General features: G+C 52.6%; 1 protein-coding gene across 1 annotated transcript; it reads left to right on the top strand.

Moving 5' to 3' along the window:
• SCAMP2 (secretory carrier membrane protein 2) lies at window positions 1-19,154 on the top strand. The gene is made up of 9 exons (XM_043981604.1): window positions 1-168; window positions 10,824-10,904; window positions 11,677-11,769; window positions 13,894-14,011; window positions 14,762-14,890; window positions 15,874-16,033; window positions 16,209-16,310; window positions 17,222-17,345; window positions 17,611-19,154. Exons 1-9 carry the CDS (start codon window positions 112-114, stop codon window positions 17,743-17,745), a joined length of 999 nt encoding a protein of 332 aa, XP_043837539.1. The 5' UTR covers window positions 1-111; the 3' UTR covers window positions 17,746-19,154.
• Window positions 19,155-20,199: the final 1,045 nt, after the last annotated feature.

Here is a 20,199-nt window from a genome sequence, read left to right as displayed (position 1 = left end):
GGAAGTGGCGGGTCTCCTCGGAGAGAGCGGCGGAGTCCGGGTACCAGGGCGATCGCAGCGCCTGCTGAGCTCGTGGCCTCCCGCCACCCCCCCTTCCCCATCCCGCCCACCATGTCTGCCTTCGACTCCAACCCCTTCGCGGATCCGGTGGACGTAAACCCTTTCCAGGTATGGGGCGCACCCGCCGTCCGGGGTAGACTCCACTCGGGGGCCGCGGCCCGGGCCTCTCCACCTCCGGGGACGTGGCGCTCGAGGGACGGGCCTCGCGCCCAATAAGCAACCCGGGAGCCCTAGATCCGGCCAATCAGGGAACGGAGGGGGCGGGACCAGCAACAGGTGGAACGGCGGCGGAGGGGCGGGGTTGGGGAGGGTAGTTACAAAGGTTTTGGGGGGAGGGGGCCAGTGAGAGTGTCTGTAAAAGGGGGGTGACCAGGGCCGGGAAAGTGGTTGTAAGTGGGGGGAGGACCGGGGAAAGTGGTTGTAAATCAGGGGGAGGGGACAGGGAAAGGGCAGGAGTTGAACGGAACCGATGAAAACGTTTTAAGGAGGTTCTGGTGGAAAAGGAGCCGGGAAAGTGGTTGTCTGTAAGAAAAAGGGTAAAGTGGTTATTAGGGGAGGGGGCAGGGCGACAGCGGTTGCTAGGGGAACGGGGGAGGGAGGGGGAAAGTGGATATTGGGAGAGGAAGGAAGCGGGGAAAGTCTTTGGCGAAAGGGGTTTCAAAGGAGGAACCAATCAGGGCCTTGAACTGTTAAGTTTGGTAAATAGCTTGGACCGTCTCCCTTCCCCTCCCCTTCCTCCTTGGACATTATCAGAGAGGACACATGAAGAGAAGCTTGGCTTCTGTCTTCAGAGAAGACCCCCCTCCCCCCAAGACTGGCCTAGCACAGACTTAACACCAGGGAGACCCCATCTCCCAATCTTGATATATCTAATCATTAGCATTTTTATAAAGCACTTCACTAGGTTGGCTCTTATCTGATCAGGTCGGGAAGAAAATGTTGAGAATTGAAGAAAAGGAGAACAGGCCGAAACGCTGGGAATACACATAAAACCCAAGGCATCCGACTCAGAAATGAGTTCTTAGATAGTATCTCAGCTGAATTTTATACCTATGAAGTGGAGAGGTGCAGTAAATTAGGGAGAAAAGGGGAGGAGAGGAAGCCGGACCTTGTTGGAACAATCACAGGAAGCCTTCTGCTGCAGTCTGGATGAAGTCTTGTCAGGGACATTGAGGATTCTTGAGGTACAAGTTGGATTAGAGGACCTCTGTCCTTTCATTTAATATCTGTGAGCCCTGAAGCAAATTACCCTGCCCCCCCCCTCCCACTCTCCTGCACCCAGTGCAGTCCTCTTCAGTGGACTAGCTCATCTTGAAGCCCCTTTCAGCCCCTAATTTGGTGACTTTGAGATTCTGAAATGAGATAGACTTGCTTTACAGAAGAGGGAAAGTGTTTCCAAGTAAGGGGAATGTCTTTTGTGAAAATAATTAACCTGGACCATTTGAACTGGGGGCAGGTCACATCAAGCAGGTTGGTTGGCACCAGTGTGGCCAGGATGAGGATTAAGGAGACAGGACCCTGGGCAATTGACAGATGGCCCAGGAGCTCATGCCTCCACAGTTTACCTGGAGGCAGCCTTCTTGGAATAGGGACACTGGGGACAGCCCCATGAGCTGGACTTTTCAACAAGAGTATTATAGGTATGAGCAACAATAATGTTCATTGTTAAAAAACCCCAAAACCGGGGGCAGCTAGGTGACACAGTGGATAAAGCACTAACCCTGGATTCAGGAGGACCTGAGTTCAAATCCGGCCTCACTTGACACTTACTAGCTGTGTGAACCTGCGCAAGTCACTTAACCCTCAGTGCCCTGCACAAAAAAAGAAAGAAAGAAAAGAAAACCTTCCTTTTGCTTGACGTTCAGAATCTTCTTTTGACCTGACTGGCATGGGAGGGCAAGAACTTGGTGTCCTCAAAGCCTATCCTAGTGCCTTGGATCTAATGGGTGTTAATAAGTACCTGCTGAAAGGAGTTGATGGCTGAAAGATTTGGGCCAACACCCAAATAATGGCTTATAGCCCTAGGCCTTACAGCCTGCTTGTCCAAAAAAGGATCTTTGTGGGCAGAAACCTGGGTTGGGAATTGTCCTTTTGGGGACCAATAACTAAGGACTTATTCTGCCTACATGGCCTGGGTTGATTGTTCACTTTTCACAAATTTCCTGTAGACTTAGTAGAACTCATTGTGTTGGTTCACGGGACTTTCCTCATTAATGTGAACATAGGGAGGCCTGCCAGTTTAGGGGGGCCATAGGGGGAGGGGGATGGAACTGTGGCTGATGTCCTGAGTCCTTCCTGCAACTCAGCATGCCCTTTCTACTTCCTTCCCCCTTTTCAGTCTCCCAAGAATATCAAAGTAAAAGAAGACTTTAATCATATGAGATAATTATACACTAATGTGAGAATGAAAATCCTTGCTGCTGCTTTAGACCATGGGAGACGTGGCTGGTGGGTGGGACACACAGATCGATATTGGTCCTTCTCTACTATGACATGACTATGTTAGATATCTAGTTTGCAAACCTTTCCAAATGATTAATGACAAATAAACAACATTCTCATTGTTTATGAAAAAGGGGCGTAGGTGGATAGGTGGCATCTAGGTGGCATAGTGGTCAGAGTGCCTGGCCTGGAGTCAGGAAGATGGGGATTCAAATCTGTCCTCAGATATTCACTAGCTGTGTGACCTTGTGCAAGTCACTTAACCTCAGTTTCCTCATTTATAAAATGAGCTAGAGAAGGAAATGGCAATCCACTCCAGTATCTTTGCCAAGAAATACTAAGAAATAATAAGAATAAAAACCATTCATTCCCCTGCAGCGTAAGGTGGCTTCTGGACAGATCCCTCTTGTAGGAAATTTATCTCCTAACCAAGAGCCGGCAAACATCTATGGTTGGTGACTACAGAGAGGTGGCTGGTTTAAATGTGTGTTCCACCCAGTATCTCCTCTTACTGTATTATCAGGGTTTAACAGAAGAGTAAAGGTTGTTAGGTTTCACTGACAATGGGCAGTCAGAACAAAAGTTTACTTGTTTTGGGGGGCCTGTTGGGTCTAGAAACAAGTGACCCCTCCATGTTCACCAGCCGGGACAATCAGCTGTCCAAGAATGCCAAGGGTTTGTGTCCAGCTCTGGAGCTAGACAGGATGAGAAGCCTACCACCTTTGCTTAGCAGTGCTTTGTGGGTACCATTCTGAGGGGTGTGTGTGTGTGTGTGTGTGTGTGTGTGTGTGTGTGTGTGTGTGTGTGTGAGAGAAAGAGAGAGATCCAACCCCAGAAATTATGCCAACCACTTTGGAGGCCTCTTCTGCATTTAGTATCCATCTGTTGTCATGAAAGTGTTGGGGGCAGAGCCGGCACCACCAGCATATGGGCAGGACAGGAAGCAGCTGGGGTCCCATAAACAGCAGCATCTGACTGGTGACCTTGTGCGCTTAGGAGAGAGAGATGTGGCCTGCAGACTTGTCCTGCTGCCCCAGCTGGGCTTTGAGAGGAAACTCTGCATACCAGGCCCCAAAGTCCTGGCCCTGCCCAGACCTAGTGTCCTGTGGCTGTGTGGAGTCAGCTCCATTTCTGCCTATGTAGGGAACTGGAGGGGGAAGGCCCAGGGAGCTTGGGTGTGAAGACCTGTTCATTTACTCAGGGTGGTGACACATCGTTCAAGGAAGGACTCAAAGAGAGACTAAGGATTATCAGCTCTGCCAGCCCAAATCTTTGACCTTTAGCCTATGGAATGGAAGTGGAATCTAGTGGAGAAATGAAGAGCCTCTCCCTTCCTTACCCTTCTTACTTGGGGATCAGCTCTCCTGACTCCTTTACTTGAGCACAGGATTCATTGTGATGATTGGAATATTCAGAGAGAGGAGCAGCTAGTGTAATTTTCAGGCCAGGGGGTGTTCAGAAGACTTGCATTCTTTGGACAAAACGGGAAATTGCAAGTCAGGTGATAGATAACCTTCCCAACCAGGATGGGTTTCACTTCATTGGCACACAGCGATCACTCCTTTAATTACATGTTGTCTGCTCTGCGCTTTCTGGGGAGACGACTCAGCTTCAGGCCTTTACTGGGACTCCTCCTCCTTCCAGATTATCCTTGAGCCTCATGTTGGCTCAGAGCCTGAGGCAGGGGGACAGCAAGGTATGACTTGCTCCCCAGGTAAGGAGCCATTTAATCCGGCCTGAGACTGACTTTGGTATAGGGCAGAGCTTCTGGACTTGGGAACATGTGGAGAGTTTTTAGGGGTTCTGGGAACTGGGATGGGAAAGAATTCTATCTTTATTTTCACTGCCTCCAAGTTACATATAGACTTTCCTTCTATTTTTAACGAATACCCCCCCCCCAAACAAAACATCCAGAGCATTCAGAGAAGGGGTAGGGGTTTGTAGACTTTACCAGACAGCTGAAGGAGTCCATATACGGAAAAGGTGGGGGACCCCTGATATGATGAGCTTGGTCTCATTTAGGGTTCAAGAAAAATGAGAGCACCCAGGTTAATTCTGGGGCCGCTTTTCTAACTGGAGATTTCTGCCCAAACAGTCCAGGCTCTGGTGTAAGTGAGGTGCTGAGGGTGGCTTGAGCTTTAGCGGGTGTTATACTAGAGAGGGAAATTGGGATGTTTGGCCTGTTTGCAGGGGAGAGCTCGGAGCCTGTGGAGTCTGTCCTGTTCTCTGACTCTCACAAGCAGCAGCATCCGGGGAATTTTCAGCCGCCCTGGCCTGTCAGCTGACCCTGAATGAGGAGGCTTCCCTCACTATCTTCCACAAGGTGAGGGGAAGACCAAGTTCAGCATCTCCTTGTTTGGGGAGTGAGGAAGAGTTCATAAAGACATTGTTGGGCAATGGGAGTGGCCGTGGATCCAGGCTCTGGCGTGTCTCGGAGGTGGTTAATCCCGTACTAGGCAGACAGTAATATTTAACCAGAACAAAACAAGACTGAATCGTCACTCTTCCAGAGAAGGGTTGTTTCAGATTTGGGGGAACAGATGGGTCATCGGGTGCTTTTTCTGCATATGCAAGAGACATTTACTGAATACAGGCTCCTGTGCTCAGCATTGTAGGGGCATTAGATCCTCACCTCTCTTCTACTAGGGAGATCATTTACAAGAATAACTTCAGCACGGGAGAGAATGTGCTTAATAAAGGCTCTGAGGAAGGTACAAGGGTCAAAGGAGAAAGAATCACCTCCAGCTGAGGGAGTGAGGAGGAAGAGAACATGTGAATCAAGGACAGCTGAGAGAAAGGAGAGACCAGGGGGGGATGCTGTGAACAAAGGCAGGAAAGTATGCATCGTGTTCTAGGCCAGAGGTGAGCATTGGGTGTAATAACCAAAGCTATTGTTTATGTCTACAGCACCTTACACGCTTTATCATATTTGAATCTCACTACTGCCCTGTGAGGTTGGCATTACAGCTCTCATCACACCCATGATGAGGAAATTGTGGCTTATCAGAGTCAGGTAACTTGCCCAGCATCCTACAGGATACAGGCAGGAGAGGCTATTGGGACAGAAAGGGAGGCTGGGGCCAAGCTGGAAAGGGCTTTGGCTGCCGGCTTGAGGAGTCACGCAGTAGAGTAGTGTAGTACTGCCCCCCACAGAGAAGGAGGCCACAGACGCGCCCTTGATCTTCTGATGAATCTGCAGGCGATCTCTGGGCTCCTGGCCCAGCTCCACGCTGTGGGGCTGAGGTTTGAAGTCGTTTGTCTTTGTTTCTTTCTTTTCATTTTGCTCCACAACGATTTGACATGTCGGATGTCTCAGGAAGGCCTGGAATTTCACAAGCTTCAAAATTAGGATGTCTCTGCTCCAACCGGAGCTCTTGGCCTCCATGCTTTTAACTCCTTGAGCATTCATTCCGCAGGCTTTCTAGAGCGCCGGCCATGTTCACAACCCTCAGACTGGAGCTCAGCGGGATGCAGGTCATGGGGAAGGAGAAGACTGGGGAAGCCTAGGGCACAGGAGGGGAAGCAGGACTTGGGCAGCACATTGGAAACAAGTAAACAGCGACTGCCCCTTGACGCTCCTCATGGGGAGAAGCCCGAACCTGACAACCTAACAGCAAAGCTGTTAAGGCTTGGAGTTAGAGTTGGAAGGGCCCTTGGTGGTCATCTGGTTCACTCCCAGGTGGAGGCCCAGAGCCACAAAGTGACTGGCCCAACATCACCCAGTGGGGGACCAAGCCAGGGTTTTTCACTCCAGTCGTCTGATTTCTAGAAGCAGCACAGAGACATGCAGGGAGTGCAGGCCTCTAGTCAGGAAGGTCTGATTTCAAATCCTGTCTCTTAGGCAGATCACTTCCTGGGCCTGTCTCTGAACCTACAAAAATAGGGAGCTGGACCAAGTGATCACCTAGGGCCCTTTAACTCTAAATTCCAGCTTCTGTGAGTCCAAATCCAGCGCTTTTTTCAGGAGTCTGTTCTCTGTACCAAGTCCTGAACTTGAGCAGTCTCTGGAATTAACTCTGCTCTCTGTGGAATTCAAGAGGAAATGCAAGATAACATTTTAGACAGCTTGAGTAGGTGGGTTAGGTCATTTTTTTCAGCCATGTCTGACTCTTCACAGCACCATTTGGAGTTTTCTTGGCAGAGATACTGGACTGGTTTGCCATTTCCTTCTCCAGCCCATTTTACAAATGAGGAAACTGAGGCAAACAAGGTTAGGTGACTTGTCCAGGGCCACACGGCTCGGAAGTGTCTGAGGCCAGATTTGAAGATGAGGCAGTGGTGTGGAATTATTCCGTTTTGTGGATTATTTCCTTTGAATCAGTGAGTAAAAGTTAATTCCCTGGGGATAGCTAGGTGTCACAGCACCAGCCCTGGAGTCAGGAGGACCTGAGTTCAAATCCGGCCTCAGACACTTGACACTTACTAGCTGTGTGATCCTGGGCAAGTCACTTAACCTCATTGTCCCACAAAGGGGGGGGAGTTAATTACCCACTTGGGGATGGGAAGTTTGGTCCTTTATTTTAACTCCCAGTTTAGCCAGGAGGGAGGACGAATGCTGGTGAAATCCATTACAGACGAGGTTGTCTGACCCTCGGTCAGCAGAATTCCTCTACAAGCCTGGGAGGGACAGGCTTTTCCAGTCTCCAAGAGATGATGAGGTGATGAGCCTGTGCTGAACCGGAGTAAAAGGAATCCCAGGTCTGCCCACTTACTAGTTGTATGAAGTTGGGCAAGTACTTTCACTTTGGGGGCTGTGGTTTCCTTGTCTGAAAAATGGTGAAGCTGGATTCCTTGACCTCCAGGATCCCTTAAGCTCTGTCTGTAGAATCTCATGATCCCACTCACTGGTGCTGTCCCCACGGGTCTTCCCCCAGGTGCTGCCTTGCCTCTGGGCCACATCTGTTCTCTCAAAGCCCTCTCATAGGGAGGCATCTGAACAGCACCACCTAGAGAGAGTAGCGGAATGCCTGTTACAGTCATTCATTACACAAAGGTTGGGACCCAGGTCAGTGTACCTTAGCATCTGTACCCGCTGGCAGAGGCCTGGGCTTTTGCCCAGTCTCCTCCTCACACCCCCACACCCACAACCCTGTTGCCACCATGACACCGACTCAAGTAACTAGTTCTTGAGGAAGGGAGTGTCCAATTTCTGGGGCCGAGCAAGACTGCTCATCTTGGCTCTGAAATTAGAGCGGGTGCCCCATATCTCTATCTCTCAAGAGGCCAGAGTCGTCAGCTGGCCCCGATCAAACTGAAATGAAGACATCTCCAGTCTCGCCCTAGGAGTGTGTTTTATTAGCCACTCAGTCAGGGAGGTTTCCACCCCATGGGGCGCCAGGGATTCTCCCCTTCATGTCCCAGCTCCAGCACTTACAGTGAACCCGCAGTGGTGGGTGCACTTGGGGGTGGATGGGTGAAACATTTAGAACTCCTGCATAAGGCTGAGCCTTCAGAACACTCTTAGGCACAACCTTGTTCCTGATAGGATGGCACTTACCCCTGCCACCCTCTCTGGTCTGTGCCTTCCTGGATCCTGATCTGGCCCATCCAGACTCTCTGCCAGCCAACAGGTTTGGCAGAAGGCATTCCTCTTCTCAGAGACATTTGTATAGGATGAGAAGATGGTCAACTTTAAGACCCAAAGAAGTGATGGAATTACAGCATGTGAATGATATTTTGGGGCAGGGGCTCTCCAAGCAACTCCAGGCTAGGGCCTCTTAAATTCTCCACTCGTGACCCCTTTTCGCCCAAGAATTTACTTGGCCCCAGGTATACAGGCATATAAGGTATACATAACCTTTTATTGCTGCCAGATTTTTTTGCAAACCGCCCCCCCATTCAGTTATAGGACCCCAGACGGTGTCTCAACCCACAGTTTCAGAAGTTTTGCTTTAGGCAGTCCCAGAAAAGGCCCTAGTACCTCCATCTCAGAAAGGTCAAGCTTGCTTTAAGGTTACAATCCCCCCAGCTGCCCTGATATTCCTGTCACTTCCTAGAGCTGAGAAACTAGCAAAGAGAAATGATAGAGCAGAAAACTTTCCCTCCCAAAGGAGGCAGAGAAAGGAAGGGGGACCTTGGTGCCCGCCTGGAGCAGGAGTTAGTAGAGAAGGAGCCTGCTTGATCATTCAATGGCTCAACCTTGGCTGAGGCAGGCGGGGAGGAAGGTCCAGCTGAATCCTTTCCCTCCGGGAAAACCCCTTGAGGAGGCAAGAAACAAGCATTCACCCACTTTCTTGGTGCAAACTTGACTGGCTGAAGTGACCCCACTCTTGGCTGGAATGGCATTGGGATGATGGGCAGGGTCTGAGGCAGGGGACACAGCCCCTTGGAAGCCCTGTGAGCAGATCTGCTCGGGTTCTTGTTCCCTGTGGGCAGCTCTCCCTGATTCTTCCCTTACGTGACCCAGAGCCCTGGCATCTCTTGTCTGGCTCAGGCTTCCTATATACACTTAAGGATCTGGAGGCACCCATTGTAGCATGGGTGCTGGGCTGCACCATTGGCCAGGAAGGGCACCATAAGATTGCCCTTCCCTGAGCCTCCTGGTGGTATCATTGAGCAAGAAAATGGGGGCAGGCTGTAGGAGAAAGAGAAGTGAACGTCATGTCAGAAGACTTAGGTTCAAATCTTTTCTTGGCCACTTAACTGCTAGCTCTGTACCTGCAAAGGGCCTTGCCCTTTGTGAGCCTCATTCCCTTTCATAAGAACAAGAGCTAATATTTATACGTAGCACTTTACAGTTTTAAAAGCATTTTGCAAATAAATCATCAACCTTGGTCTCCCATCCACCCTTGGGAAGTGGGTAGCCCAGGCCTAGCCTCCAGCTCCAAGGCAGGCTCCCCTGGACCTTTGAAGTTCAACCTGTCAGGTACCTCAGAGCCCCTGGGTCTGGACTTGCCTGGTCTGAGCTTGGCAGCACCAAATGACTGCCCAGTGCCACCCCCTGGGCTTCCCTGGATGCCAGCAGGGGCCTCCCTTTCTGCTGCCTCTGGTCACAGCCTTGCAGACCACGTGCGTTGATCTCAGTGCAAGGTAGCGAGGGCCTTTTGCTGGTGTGGCAGTAAGGGCCCGCTTTCCTTTTGCCCGTGGGCTTGTGGCTGACTTTTTGTGTGGTTGGGAGAAAAGTCAGATGTTGTGGTTCCTCATTGAATTTCTCCATCATTGTCCAGCCTCCTACAGATTTCAGATTTTTATTGGAGACATTGAGAAGGCCAGTTTGCCAGTCCACAGACTGTGTGCTGGGGTTCAGAAAGGGGGGGGCCAGGTCCAGATTGCGAAGAGCTTGTCCTCCCAGAGTCTTGTCTATTTTATCCTAGAGGCCATTGGGAGGGAGAGAGCTTCTGGAACAGGGGAGAAGACCCCATGGTCAGACCTGGCCTTTTAGGGTCATCGTGTTAACAGCTGTGTGGCGAGAGGAAAGGTGATGAGGGCCTGGCCTGGTTGTGAGAGGCTGTGAAGGTAGAATTAACAAGACTTTGTAAATAGTTGGATGTGGAAGTTGAGGGAGAGAAAAGAGTTGAGAATGATCTGGAAGGATCCAATAATCCAATAAACCTTAAGTGTTGACTATGTGTCAGGCAAGTGCTAAGGACTAAAGATGGTCCCTGCCCTCAAGGAGCCTACAATCTAAAGACAAAAGGATATAGGAAATTCAGGGGGTGGAACAGACCCTAAGGGGTGCCTGGAGTTGAAACTAGACTGGACATCAGATGCGAAATGGATTGAGCTGAGAGTAAAGTTTGTTCCCTATAGAAGGAAGGCATCCATCCTTCAGCCTTCCAGCCAGAGGAGAGGGGCGAGGAGGCTGTGGGAGGTGGTATCAATCAAAGCTTGAGTTAGCCTAGGTGGGGAGATTAGAGGTGATGAGCTTGTTCTGAGAGGGGCATCTTGTTTGTTTGGGACATGTTGACTTGGATGCCTATGGGACATCCAAGTGGAGCTGTCCAGTGTGCCCTGGGGAGATGGGTCTGGATCTCAGGAGAGAGTCCCGGCGTCCTCATCTAGTGTTAGAGGGTAGTAGAGGCTCTTCCTGTCCATCCTGTGGTGGGCAAAGTGCACTCTCAAGAACAGTGTTTTACTTCATGGTGTCAGGAGTGGGATTAGATGGAACCAGCAGTCCCTGGTCATGACCGTGCCAGTTCTAGGGGCTCATGCCCCGCTCACTACCGTGTGTCACTGGGGTAAGTGCCTGTAAGCCAGGCACTGGGGGGGACTAAATGGGACGCCGGTTCAGCCCCTCGCCATGGATGAACCTCTTCAGATTTCCCAGCTCGCTTCCCTTTCTGCTGGACTCTAAATATGTCTCTGTTTTTCCATCATCTCAGGATCCGTCTGTGACCCAGCTGACCAATCCACCTCAGGGTGGCCTGGCAGAATTCAACCCTTTCTCAGAGAATCCCCGGCTGGTGAGTGCACCCTTCTGTCTCTCACCTGTGCGCACAACACCTCATGGTTCCCTCTGGTACCACATGGCAGGAGAAAGAAGAGGAGGCATCTCTGATGATATCTGTGCTCTCTCAGGCTCAACTTTAAAGTCACACACAAGTCACCCTGGCGGTTCTGGTGGACGCCTACTGAGGGCTGACAGATTTTTTATTTCCGTTGGAAGGTGGCTTAAGCCATTAAATTCCCTTCTCCAAAGCAGGAAGGATGAAAACGCCAGTGAACATGAGAGTGGTTCCCATAATTCATTGGTTTTCAGGAATGCCAAACCTGGCCTTATATTGACCTATTATCTTTTTTTGTTTTGTTTTTTGTTTTGTTTTTTTTGGCAGGGCAATGGGGGTTAAGTGACTTGCCCAGGGTCACACAGCTAGTAAGTGTCAAGTGTCTGAGGCTGGATTTGAACTCAGGTACTCCTGAATCCAGGGCCAGCACTTTAACCATTGCGCCATCTAGCTGCCCCGACCTATTATCTTTTGGACAAGAAACTGGGGCAGCTTGTAACTCGAGAGCTGAGATCCCTGGTCCAGAGGAGATGGTTTCATAAAGTCTGTCCCAGGGTGTGGGTCTTCTCACCAAGGCCCCATGGGTGTGGCTGCTGCTGGTGCTTGGACCCGAGCAGAGAAGACTTGTCCCTTCCGGAGGCTCCTGTGCCCATCTGCCTCTGCTACTGTTTGGTGGCATTTGTCCCTTCCCTCATCCCCCTCTTGAGTCTTTTCCCATCTCTTCCCTCAGACCAATGCAGCAGCGACGACAGTCCCAGCTACCCAGCCCTCTGGGCCATCACAGCCTGCAGTCCTCCAGCCCTCTGTGGAGCCCACCCCCCAGGTACTATCTTGAGGCAGCTCCCCTGGCGTCTGTAGTGCCGGCCTTTGGTGGGCTGGGGGTGGGTAGCGCCATCAGTGCCGTGGTTTTCAGAGCGAGGGACAGGATCTCGGGTTGTCCTGATTCAGGTCCATTAGGGAAGACCAACCCCTGGATGTGGGATCTCCAGGTTACTCTGGGCCTTCTCTGGAGCCATTGGCTCTGTCCTTTTGGTCAGGGAGTCCTGTGGCAGTGGCTGATCTTCCTTTACCCAAATGGGAATCCCAGGGCTGGGGAGGGAGAAGGTCAAGAGACGCTGGACATGTTAGAGTGAAATATCCCTGGGGTTTGGGCCTGCCTCTGGCTCGGGCCCCCAGTGTCTCCTCCCTTCTCCAAGGGCTGGCTTTCCTGACACTCTCCAGTGCAAGAGAGGGTTAGAGAATTGTGGCATTAGACACAGCATGGTTGTATGCTGTGGCTCCCGCTTAGACCAGCCAACAAGTACCTACCTGCTTCCCGGCAGAGAGACATACGCTGCCAGGAAGAGATAGTGCTCTGATGGGCGGCCACACGCCATTCAGTAAGGGAGATGTTGAGCATAGACGAGAGAGTGCCCACAGCCCGGGCCAAGCTATGCGTGCTCACCTGGCCCCAACGTCCCCTTCGGGAGGCTCCCTTCACACTGCCATTTTCCCCAGACCTCAGTTCTCAGCATTATACAGTAGAAAGAGCCCCTCTGTGTGATCTTGGATAAATCCCTTCCCCTCCTCGAGTGCACAATGAAGGAGGTGGGCCTGGCAGTGCTCAAGGCCCTCTCCTGCTCCCCATGGATGGTCCTGTGATCCCTTCCCATCTTCCACGACTACTTGTAGTTAGCTCTGTGGAAGACGCCCAGCTGGTCCAGAGGGAAGCCTGACCCTGGGGCCTGGGGGCTCTCCCTCTGGCCTCCGCTCCTTACCTGGAAAGCCTAGGGTTGCCCTGGACAACCTCAGGGGCCTTTCCCGCTGCCGGGACGCCCCCATGAGTGATGAGCTCATCCCTTGGCCTTGGGGCAGCCCTGGCAAGGGCCTGCTTTTCCATTCGCAGTTCACTTGGATGGTTGTTCATGGGGCTCTTGCTGGGCTGCAGGCCCACGGGCTGGAATCACAGGCTTACCCGGGGGAAGGGCCAGGAGCCCTGGAGCTTGTTCCCTGTGGCTCTCCCAGGCCCTCTTCTGCCCCAGACTCCTGGGCTATAACCCCTGGAGGCTGTTTCGGAAGCATGGAAGCTGCGCTCCCACGGAGGCTGCGGCCCATGGCCTATGGGCCGTCCTCCTCGTGTCCTTCTCTGGACCTCCTGTGGGCCTGGGAATGGAATGGAGCGTGGATTCCTTCTTCAGAAAGGCCTGGCCTGAGTAGCCCCGGGACCCAGGGGGGCATTTCCAAGCCTTTCCAAAGAGGAAAGGGACCACATGGTTCTGGGCCTTTGACTGTTGGGGGATGTCTGAGCTGGCGCAGACCAGCTCAGTAGCCAGGGGCTGGGCAGATAGACGCGTGAGACTCAAAGGTCATGAGTTGGTCTTGTAGCTTCTTCCCCTTCCCCATTCCAGCCCAGAGATCAGAGTAATAATGCACTCTAACCTCATCATCCCAGGCTTTCTGCCCAACCTTGACTCCAAAAATCCCTGCAGCTGGACGGCACTGAGCTAAGCCAGAGGGAATTTGGGGACTCTGCCCCTAGACCCCCCCATCTGGTACCTGGGCAGAGGGAGCTCAGAAAGCCCCGGTGTTCCTCTGTGGACAGTCAGCCCTCTTCATCCAGAGCCTGCGGCTCAGGTCCAGACGTCCCCCTCAGGTTGTATGACCTGATCTTCTTGGGACTGTGTTCCTCCTTCGTGGATTCCCTTATTCTTTGGTCATCTGATCTCATCTACACCAATATGGTAGCAGGCCTATACAGGACTAGTGGGGTGATCCTCCCACTTGGGGTGGAGCGGAATGGGGGATAGTGGGAGATGGGAACCAGGCCTGCAGGAACCCCTCTGGTCTCCTGGAGATCGGCTCAGGCTGCTCAGTGCAGAGCGGTCTTCTCTGGGTGGCCATGGGGGCTCCCTCTGACCGCCTGCTGAAGTGAAGTTCCATCTTATCCCCGGGCATCTGCTTCCTCTAGGCCGTGGCCTCTGCGGCCCAGGCTGGCCTGCTGCAGCAGCAGGAGGAGCTGGAGAGGAAAGCTGCCGAGCTGGACAGGAAGGAACGTGAGCTGCAGAACGCCGCAGCCAACCTGCACGGTGAGTTTGCTTCTCTGCCCTGCTGGGTGCCCTTCTTGACCGATGCCCGGCTCCCGACTCCTGCCTGCCCTCCTTCCCTAGAGATAGGGCAGCTTCTGAGACAGGAGGCCTGACCCCAGCAGGGTGACCTTGGGAGCGGCGGGGTCACCATTGGTCAGATGGGGCCTCTGCCTCCTTTGCTCAGGGGCCTTTTGTAAATTAGTAGGTTGTTGTGTGTTTTTCTCATCTAAACGTCCCAGCAGTGTCCTGTGGTGCTCAGGGGAAAGGGCCAAGAGCCTGGAGGTGAAAGGGGCTGGTGGCAGCTCCGCCCGAGGGGCGTGGTGGATGCTCTCTAGTGTCCCTGCTCTGGGCAGGCTTTCTGCACCTTTGGTTTACTCACAGGTGAAGGAGGGTGAGCTCTCTCCCTGCACTTTCTGCTTTGTGATTTTCTGTGCCCTGGACACGGGCCTTTGAGGGCCAATGGATTGCAGGAATCGCATTTGTGGTTTGCTAAGCTTTTCGCAGCATGTCCATGCCTGGCAGGTCATTTGGAGACAGTTTCTAGAAGTCAGCTCCAAGTCCTTTCTCCATTCCCTGCAGCCTTTTTGAGATCTGGGATGCTTGGGGCCATCCGGTTAGCCAGTAACTTCATTAAATGCCTTCCGAGTGCTGGGCCCACCCCTTCAGCTCTATCCCTCCAGCCCCAGGCAGAGCAGAGCCTCAGCCCTCCGACTCCCAGAGGCCCCCTCACCTTCTTCCTTTCCCCAACAGTGAGGCCAAACAATTGGCCCCCACTGCCTGCCGGCTGCCCTATCAAGCCCTGCTTCTACCAGGATTTCTCTGCAGAGATCCCAGCTGATTACCAGCGAACTTGCAAGATGATGTATTACCTCTGGATGTGTGAGTATGTGCAGAAGCCCGAGAGGGGCTTGGCTTGGGAATCTGCCTGCATCCCCAGGTGAATGAACCCAGCGATTCCCTGGCCACGTTTCGGCTGCAGGTGACAGCCCCTGGTCTGACCCACGTCAGACTGTCGGCTGCTTAGTCAGCCTGGCTCTCCAAAGATGACCGCTGATGTTTTCCCTTGCTGTCTTTGGGGAGAGTGGAGAGGAGGGGGCTTTTGGGGGGCCACTGAGATGCTCTGTGTCTGACATTACCCAGATCTCCCTAGAGTAGAAAGTCATCTGGGAAAGCTGAGAACTATTCCTGGTCCCACTCAGTTGCCCCATCTCATCTCTACCTCTGTCCCCTTCTCTCCATTCACAGCCACCATCCTATTTGAGGCTTTCACCCCCTCTCCCTTGGACTGTTGCTATAGCCTCTTAACGGCTCTCCCCGCCCCGACCCCCGGCCCCAAGCTGCCAGTCTGACCATGTGCTTCCCCTGCTCAGCAGACTCTGCTGGCTTCCTATCACTTCCAGGGAAAAGCCCCCGCAGGGTTGTCCAGCCAGACTGCAGGTCCAGCTCCCATCTTCGTGTCTTTAGAACTGACTTCCCCCCACCTGGAATGGCCTCCCCCTCCCCGCCCTCCCTCAGAATCCCCTTCTCCACCAAGCCTTTCCTATTGCCCTGGCTGTTGTGCCTTCCCTCCCCATCCCCTGGTAAGCTCCTTGAGGGTGGGGCAGAGGCCATTCTGCTTTTGTCTTTATGGTCCCAGCAGCCAGCACTGAGCCCTGCACATGTCGGGGCGCTTAGTCCATGCTCCTCAATGGATTTATTGAAATGTGTCATTGCCCGAGTTACTCCAGGGTTGTCCTATTCCACTCTGGCCGTGACCACGCCCCCTCTGCCATCTCGATTTCCTCCGTTCCGGACCCCAGTTCCTTCCAGAGCGATCCCTGACCTGAGCCCCCAGCGTCTTCTCTCTTACCTTCTTCCCACAGTGCACTCGGTGACTTTGCTCCTGAATCTCCTCGCCTGCCTGGCCTGGTTCTGTGCTCACGATTACAGGGGGGTTGACTTTGGCCTCTCGATTCTGTGGTTCGTGCTCTTCACCCCGTGTGCCTTCATCTGTTGGTACCGACCCATCTACAAGGCCTTCAGGCAAGTTGGGGGACCGCGAAGAGCTGGTTTGAAAGGGATTGATTCATGAGGCAGAGTCGCCGGCGCCCGGGGCTTTATCACCCATGGGCTGGCACCGCCCCTCAGACTTGGCCTTGTCCGTGCTCACTCGGGTGCCAAGGAAGCTATGACATTGTCTCCCTCCTCCTTCCCACAGGTCTGACAACTCCTTCAGTTTCTTTGTGTTCTTCTTCGTGTTCTTCTGCCAAATAGCCATCTATGTCATCCAGCTGGTGGGCATCCCGGGCTGTGGCAACAGGTGAGGCTGGGCTGCTCTCACCCTTGATTGCCTCTTTCCCAGCTCTCTCTCTTCCTGGCAGCTGTTTTCTTCTGCCCAGGGAGTCCCTGGGAAAGTCTCTCACTTTCTCTGGGCCTCTTTCTTCCCTTAGTCCATTCTGTGATTTCAGAAGCATTCTGTAGCCCCTTAGATGTCCCTCAACCTTTTTGACCCTTGTGTCCCGAGGGTGGAGGCTAGGACAAACCGTGGGCTTCTGTCACTTACGGTCACTGACACTGGAGCCCAGAGAAAGGCCCAGGCTGTGCCTGGGGGCTCACAGTGGAGCTTCCTCCCATGGCCAGGTGCGGGGCAGGGGGGGCGAGCATTGAGGCAGCCACAGGGGCCGTCTCTGGTGGGGTGGTGTCCCAGGCTTCCCAGCACAGGGCCTGGCCAGGCGGGTGGGGAGTCTGAGGCTTCCTCCTCTGCCTCCGCAGCTCAGGTCACAGGGCTTCACCGACCCTATGCAGCCTCCTCCTAACAGAATGCCCGGGTGTATCAAATCAAATACAAGGGATTACAGAGGGAGCCAATTCTAGTGACATGCAGCCATCAGACTCCCGGAAACGTGTCTGTGGTCCAAGGTTAAGAACCCCTGGACTAGACCACGCACGCCTGCCTCTGGTGGTGTGAGTAAGGAAGAGGAGGCACTAAAACCGCCAGCGGGGTTTGGAATGGGAGGACCCGGGGGAAGGACAGGCCCCTCAGAGAGAGAGGACCAGTCAGTCCACTAGCCTTGAACACTGGCTAGAGTACCCGGCCTCTCGCCCAGGACCGTCAGGGGCTGTCGGGTGACGCCTCCTTCGGCAACACAATTCTTGGTACTGGGATCAGACCGGCCTCTTCAGCTTCTCCCTTGAGTTCTCAGCACGTTCACTGCCTCTTCTCCCTCTCAGTGGCTGGATCGCTGCTCTGTCAACAGTGAAGGCCGACTCGCCCATGGCTGTCTCCGTCATCATGTTGGTGGTGGCTGCCTTCTTCACGCTCTGTGCCGTACTCTCCCTCTTCCTCCTGAAACGGGTAAGAGCGTGTGCGCACAAAGAAGAGAGGAGAGGGGGAGGAGGGTGGGGAGGAGCACGAGGGGGAGACCGAGAGCTCTCCATGGAGCCCTAGGCCAGAGAGGCCTTCCATCATGTCTGCACTCTGGTCTCGCCAAATCTCCTTTGTCTCCAGTGAAGAGGGAGACTGAGTCAGAGAAAGGCCTGCCCGGGCTGGGCTGGTGGGGGGGTGGCTGGGGCCCTCGGGCATACCTCACGCTCCGGGTTTCTGGGTTACTTTCCTCCAGGTGCATTCCCTGTACCGCCGGACAGGCGCCAGCTTCCAGCAGGCCCAGGAGGAATTCTCCCAGGGCATCTTTGCTAGCAGGACCTTCCGAAACACAGCAGCTGGCGCTGCCCGAGGAGCGTTCCAAGGAAATTAGCCCTTTCCACACAATCGTCATCCTCTTCTCTGCCAGCCCTTCTCCTCTCACTCGCCTCGCTGCCTCCTCCTGAGATGCACTTTCCAGGGGTGCCTTGCTTACTTAATGGTTCCAGCTCAGAACAGAGACGGGTCTCACCTTTGGCCCATCCCGTGTTTCTTAGCAGCCAGCCTTCCCTCCCACTTGAGGCTGGGGAGGGAGGGTGGGTCCGTTTTTTTATACATTTTCTCTTACACACACATGCATGTGCGCGTGCGCGCACACACACACGTTAGCCCAGGTCTGTCTTTTGTGTGTACGGTAACTTGGTGGCATTCCTGTCCTCAGGCGGTGGGGATCCCCTTTGTTTGGGATAGGTGGCCCCCGGTAGAGGGGGATAGCACCCTTCTGCACGCTGCCTCCTCCTGGTGGTTCCCCGTTCTTCCACTGCAGAAGTGATCTCTTCTCCCCTTTACCATTGCCAGTCTGTGGGGAAACGAGCGTGTTGGTGACTTTACAGAACCTGTAGGAAGAGCGTGGCGAGGCTGGCTTCAGGACACTAACTCACTGCCCGGAGTGGAGAGCTGCTCCTCCTCAAGGGCTCGCCTGGGGTCATGGCCCCTGTCAGGCTGGGGCCGCCCCTGCCTTGGGAGAGAACTGGATCACAGTCCTCGAGAAAAAGTGCCTTAATACCCCCCCCCCCCCCAGGCTTTCTGTGCAGAGATGCTTCAAGACCCTGCTGGGAGCTAGGGCTTCAGACTTGCTTGGTGGGTGTGTATGGGAGGGGTGGAGTCAGTGCATCTGTTTCCTTCCTTCTGGAGGCTCTTGGGCCTGTGGGCAGCCAATGGGCCCATTGAGCTAACACAGACCCTCCTTCTGCTGCATTCCCCTCACTCTCTGTCCTGGCTTCCCACTTCCCTCCCTTCACCCTCCACCCCTTCCCATCAGCCATAGATGGCCTCCTGGCCTGGACGTGGGGAGACCCATGCTTCCTCCCTCAGCTGCTCTCCCAGAAAGCTTAGCAGGGCTTTGGGTGAGGGGCCAGCCCCCAGCTCTTAGCTATGAAGAGAGAACTCTCAGCTGGGCCCCTGTTTGGCCACCAGTCACCACAAGCAACAGGAAGGCTGAGCAGTGGACTTTGTTCTACAGGGGGGTGAGGAGGTGCTTGTGGTCCAGCCTGACTGACTGCTCTCATCCAATCATGTGGGGACTGTTCTGGGCCCCCAATGCTGTTTGCCTAATTTCCTTCCCTCTGGCCCCAAATGTACCTAGCAATAGTGGCAATGAATGAGATCTTAAGAACTCTCTACTCTCCCTTTCTGAGATATATTTTTTTTCTCTCTATGTACAAATGTATATGTCATGTCTTAACTTTTGTGCTTTAAATAAAAACAACATAGATGTAAAAAATAAAACCCTTTCTCAGTGCACAGACCTCTTCCTAGAAGCAGGGAAATGGGGAGGGAAGGGATTGTCCAGTGTTTGCTTGTATTTGCCTGGTTTGTCCTTCAAGGAAAGACTGCCCAGGCCCACAAGGCAAGCGGATGGAGGCATTGGGGTTTAAAGGATGGAAGAACTGAGTTTGAATGGGGCTTTAAACACATATTGACTGCGTGACCCTGAGCAAGCTGATTCACCTCTGCCTCACTTTTCTCATCTGTGAAATGGAAATAATAGCACCTCCCTCATGGGGTTGTTGTGAGGATCAAACAAGATCAAATTTCAAACCTTAAAGCATTACATAATTGTTAGCTATTTTTTTTATTAGTAAGTGGAACATTTAATTTGCCAAGAAGATCAATAAAATATGACAACTTCAAGCAATTTGGAAAAAGGGAACTCAAATCAAGGAACTTTTAAAGGTTGTCACACTTTTCTTTAACCTCCATGGAACATTTTGAAGACTAAAAATCTCATAAAAGATGCGAAGAGAAAAATACTCAAACACCCTCTGTCCTTGATCTTTTCTTTTTTCTTTTTGGTTTGGTATAGCCTTTATTTTAATAAACCCTACCTCCAAATATAGTTAAACAATTAGATTTGATTGCTAATCACTTACAGTTAGAATGGTATATAAACTCTGAGTACATCACTATTTTGGTCTTTGGTCAGAGAGGGATGGCCATTGACCACCCTTTTAATAAATTGCCAGCTTTATTAATAAAATGATTAAATTACACAGAAACTATATCTCATATTTTTAATTGTCTCAGCAATGGCAACCACAAGGGGATCAGAACCTTTTCACTCCAGATTCTTAACAAGGAGCTCCCCTCAGTTGGGTCCATATGAGTTTCACCATAGGGAGAGTTCCCTGTTAGGACTCTGGCTGTGGTATGACACTCACTTTTTTTTTAAACCAGTAAGTAAATTTTATCTGAGTAAGCATATATGTGTCTGTATGCCTGTCCCTGTTTTTTTAGGCGTTTTCTATATGTCTGTCTCTAAGTGTATGTCCTTGATTTTTTTTTTAAT

This window comes from Dromiciops gliroides, chromosome 2 (assembly GCF_019393635.1).
Source record: "Dromiciops gliroides isolate mDroGli1 chromosome 2, mDroGli1.pri, whole genome shotgun sequence".
Lineage (NCBI taxonomy): Eukaryota > Metazoa > Chordata > Mammalia > Microbiotheria > Microbiotheriidae > Dromiciops > Dromiciops gliroides.
Note: the sequence above shows the minus strand (reverse complement) of the source record. Positions and strands in the feature narration are given on the sequence as shown.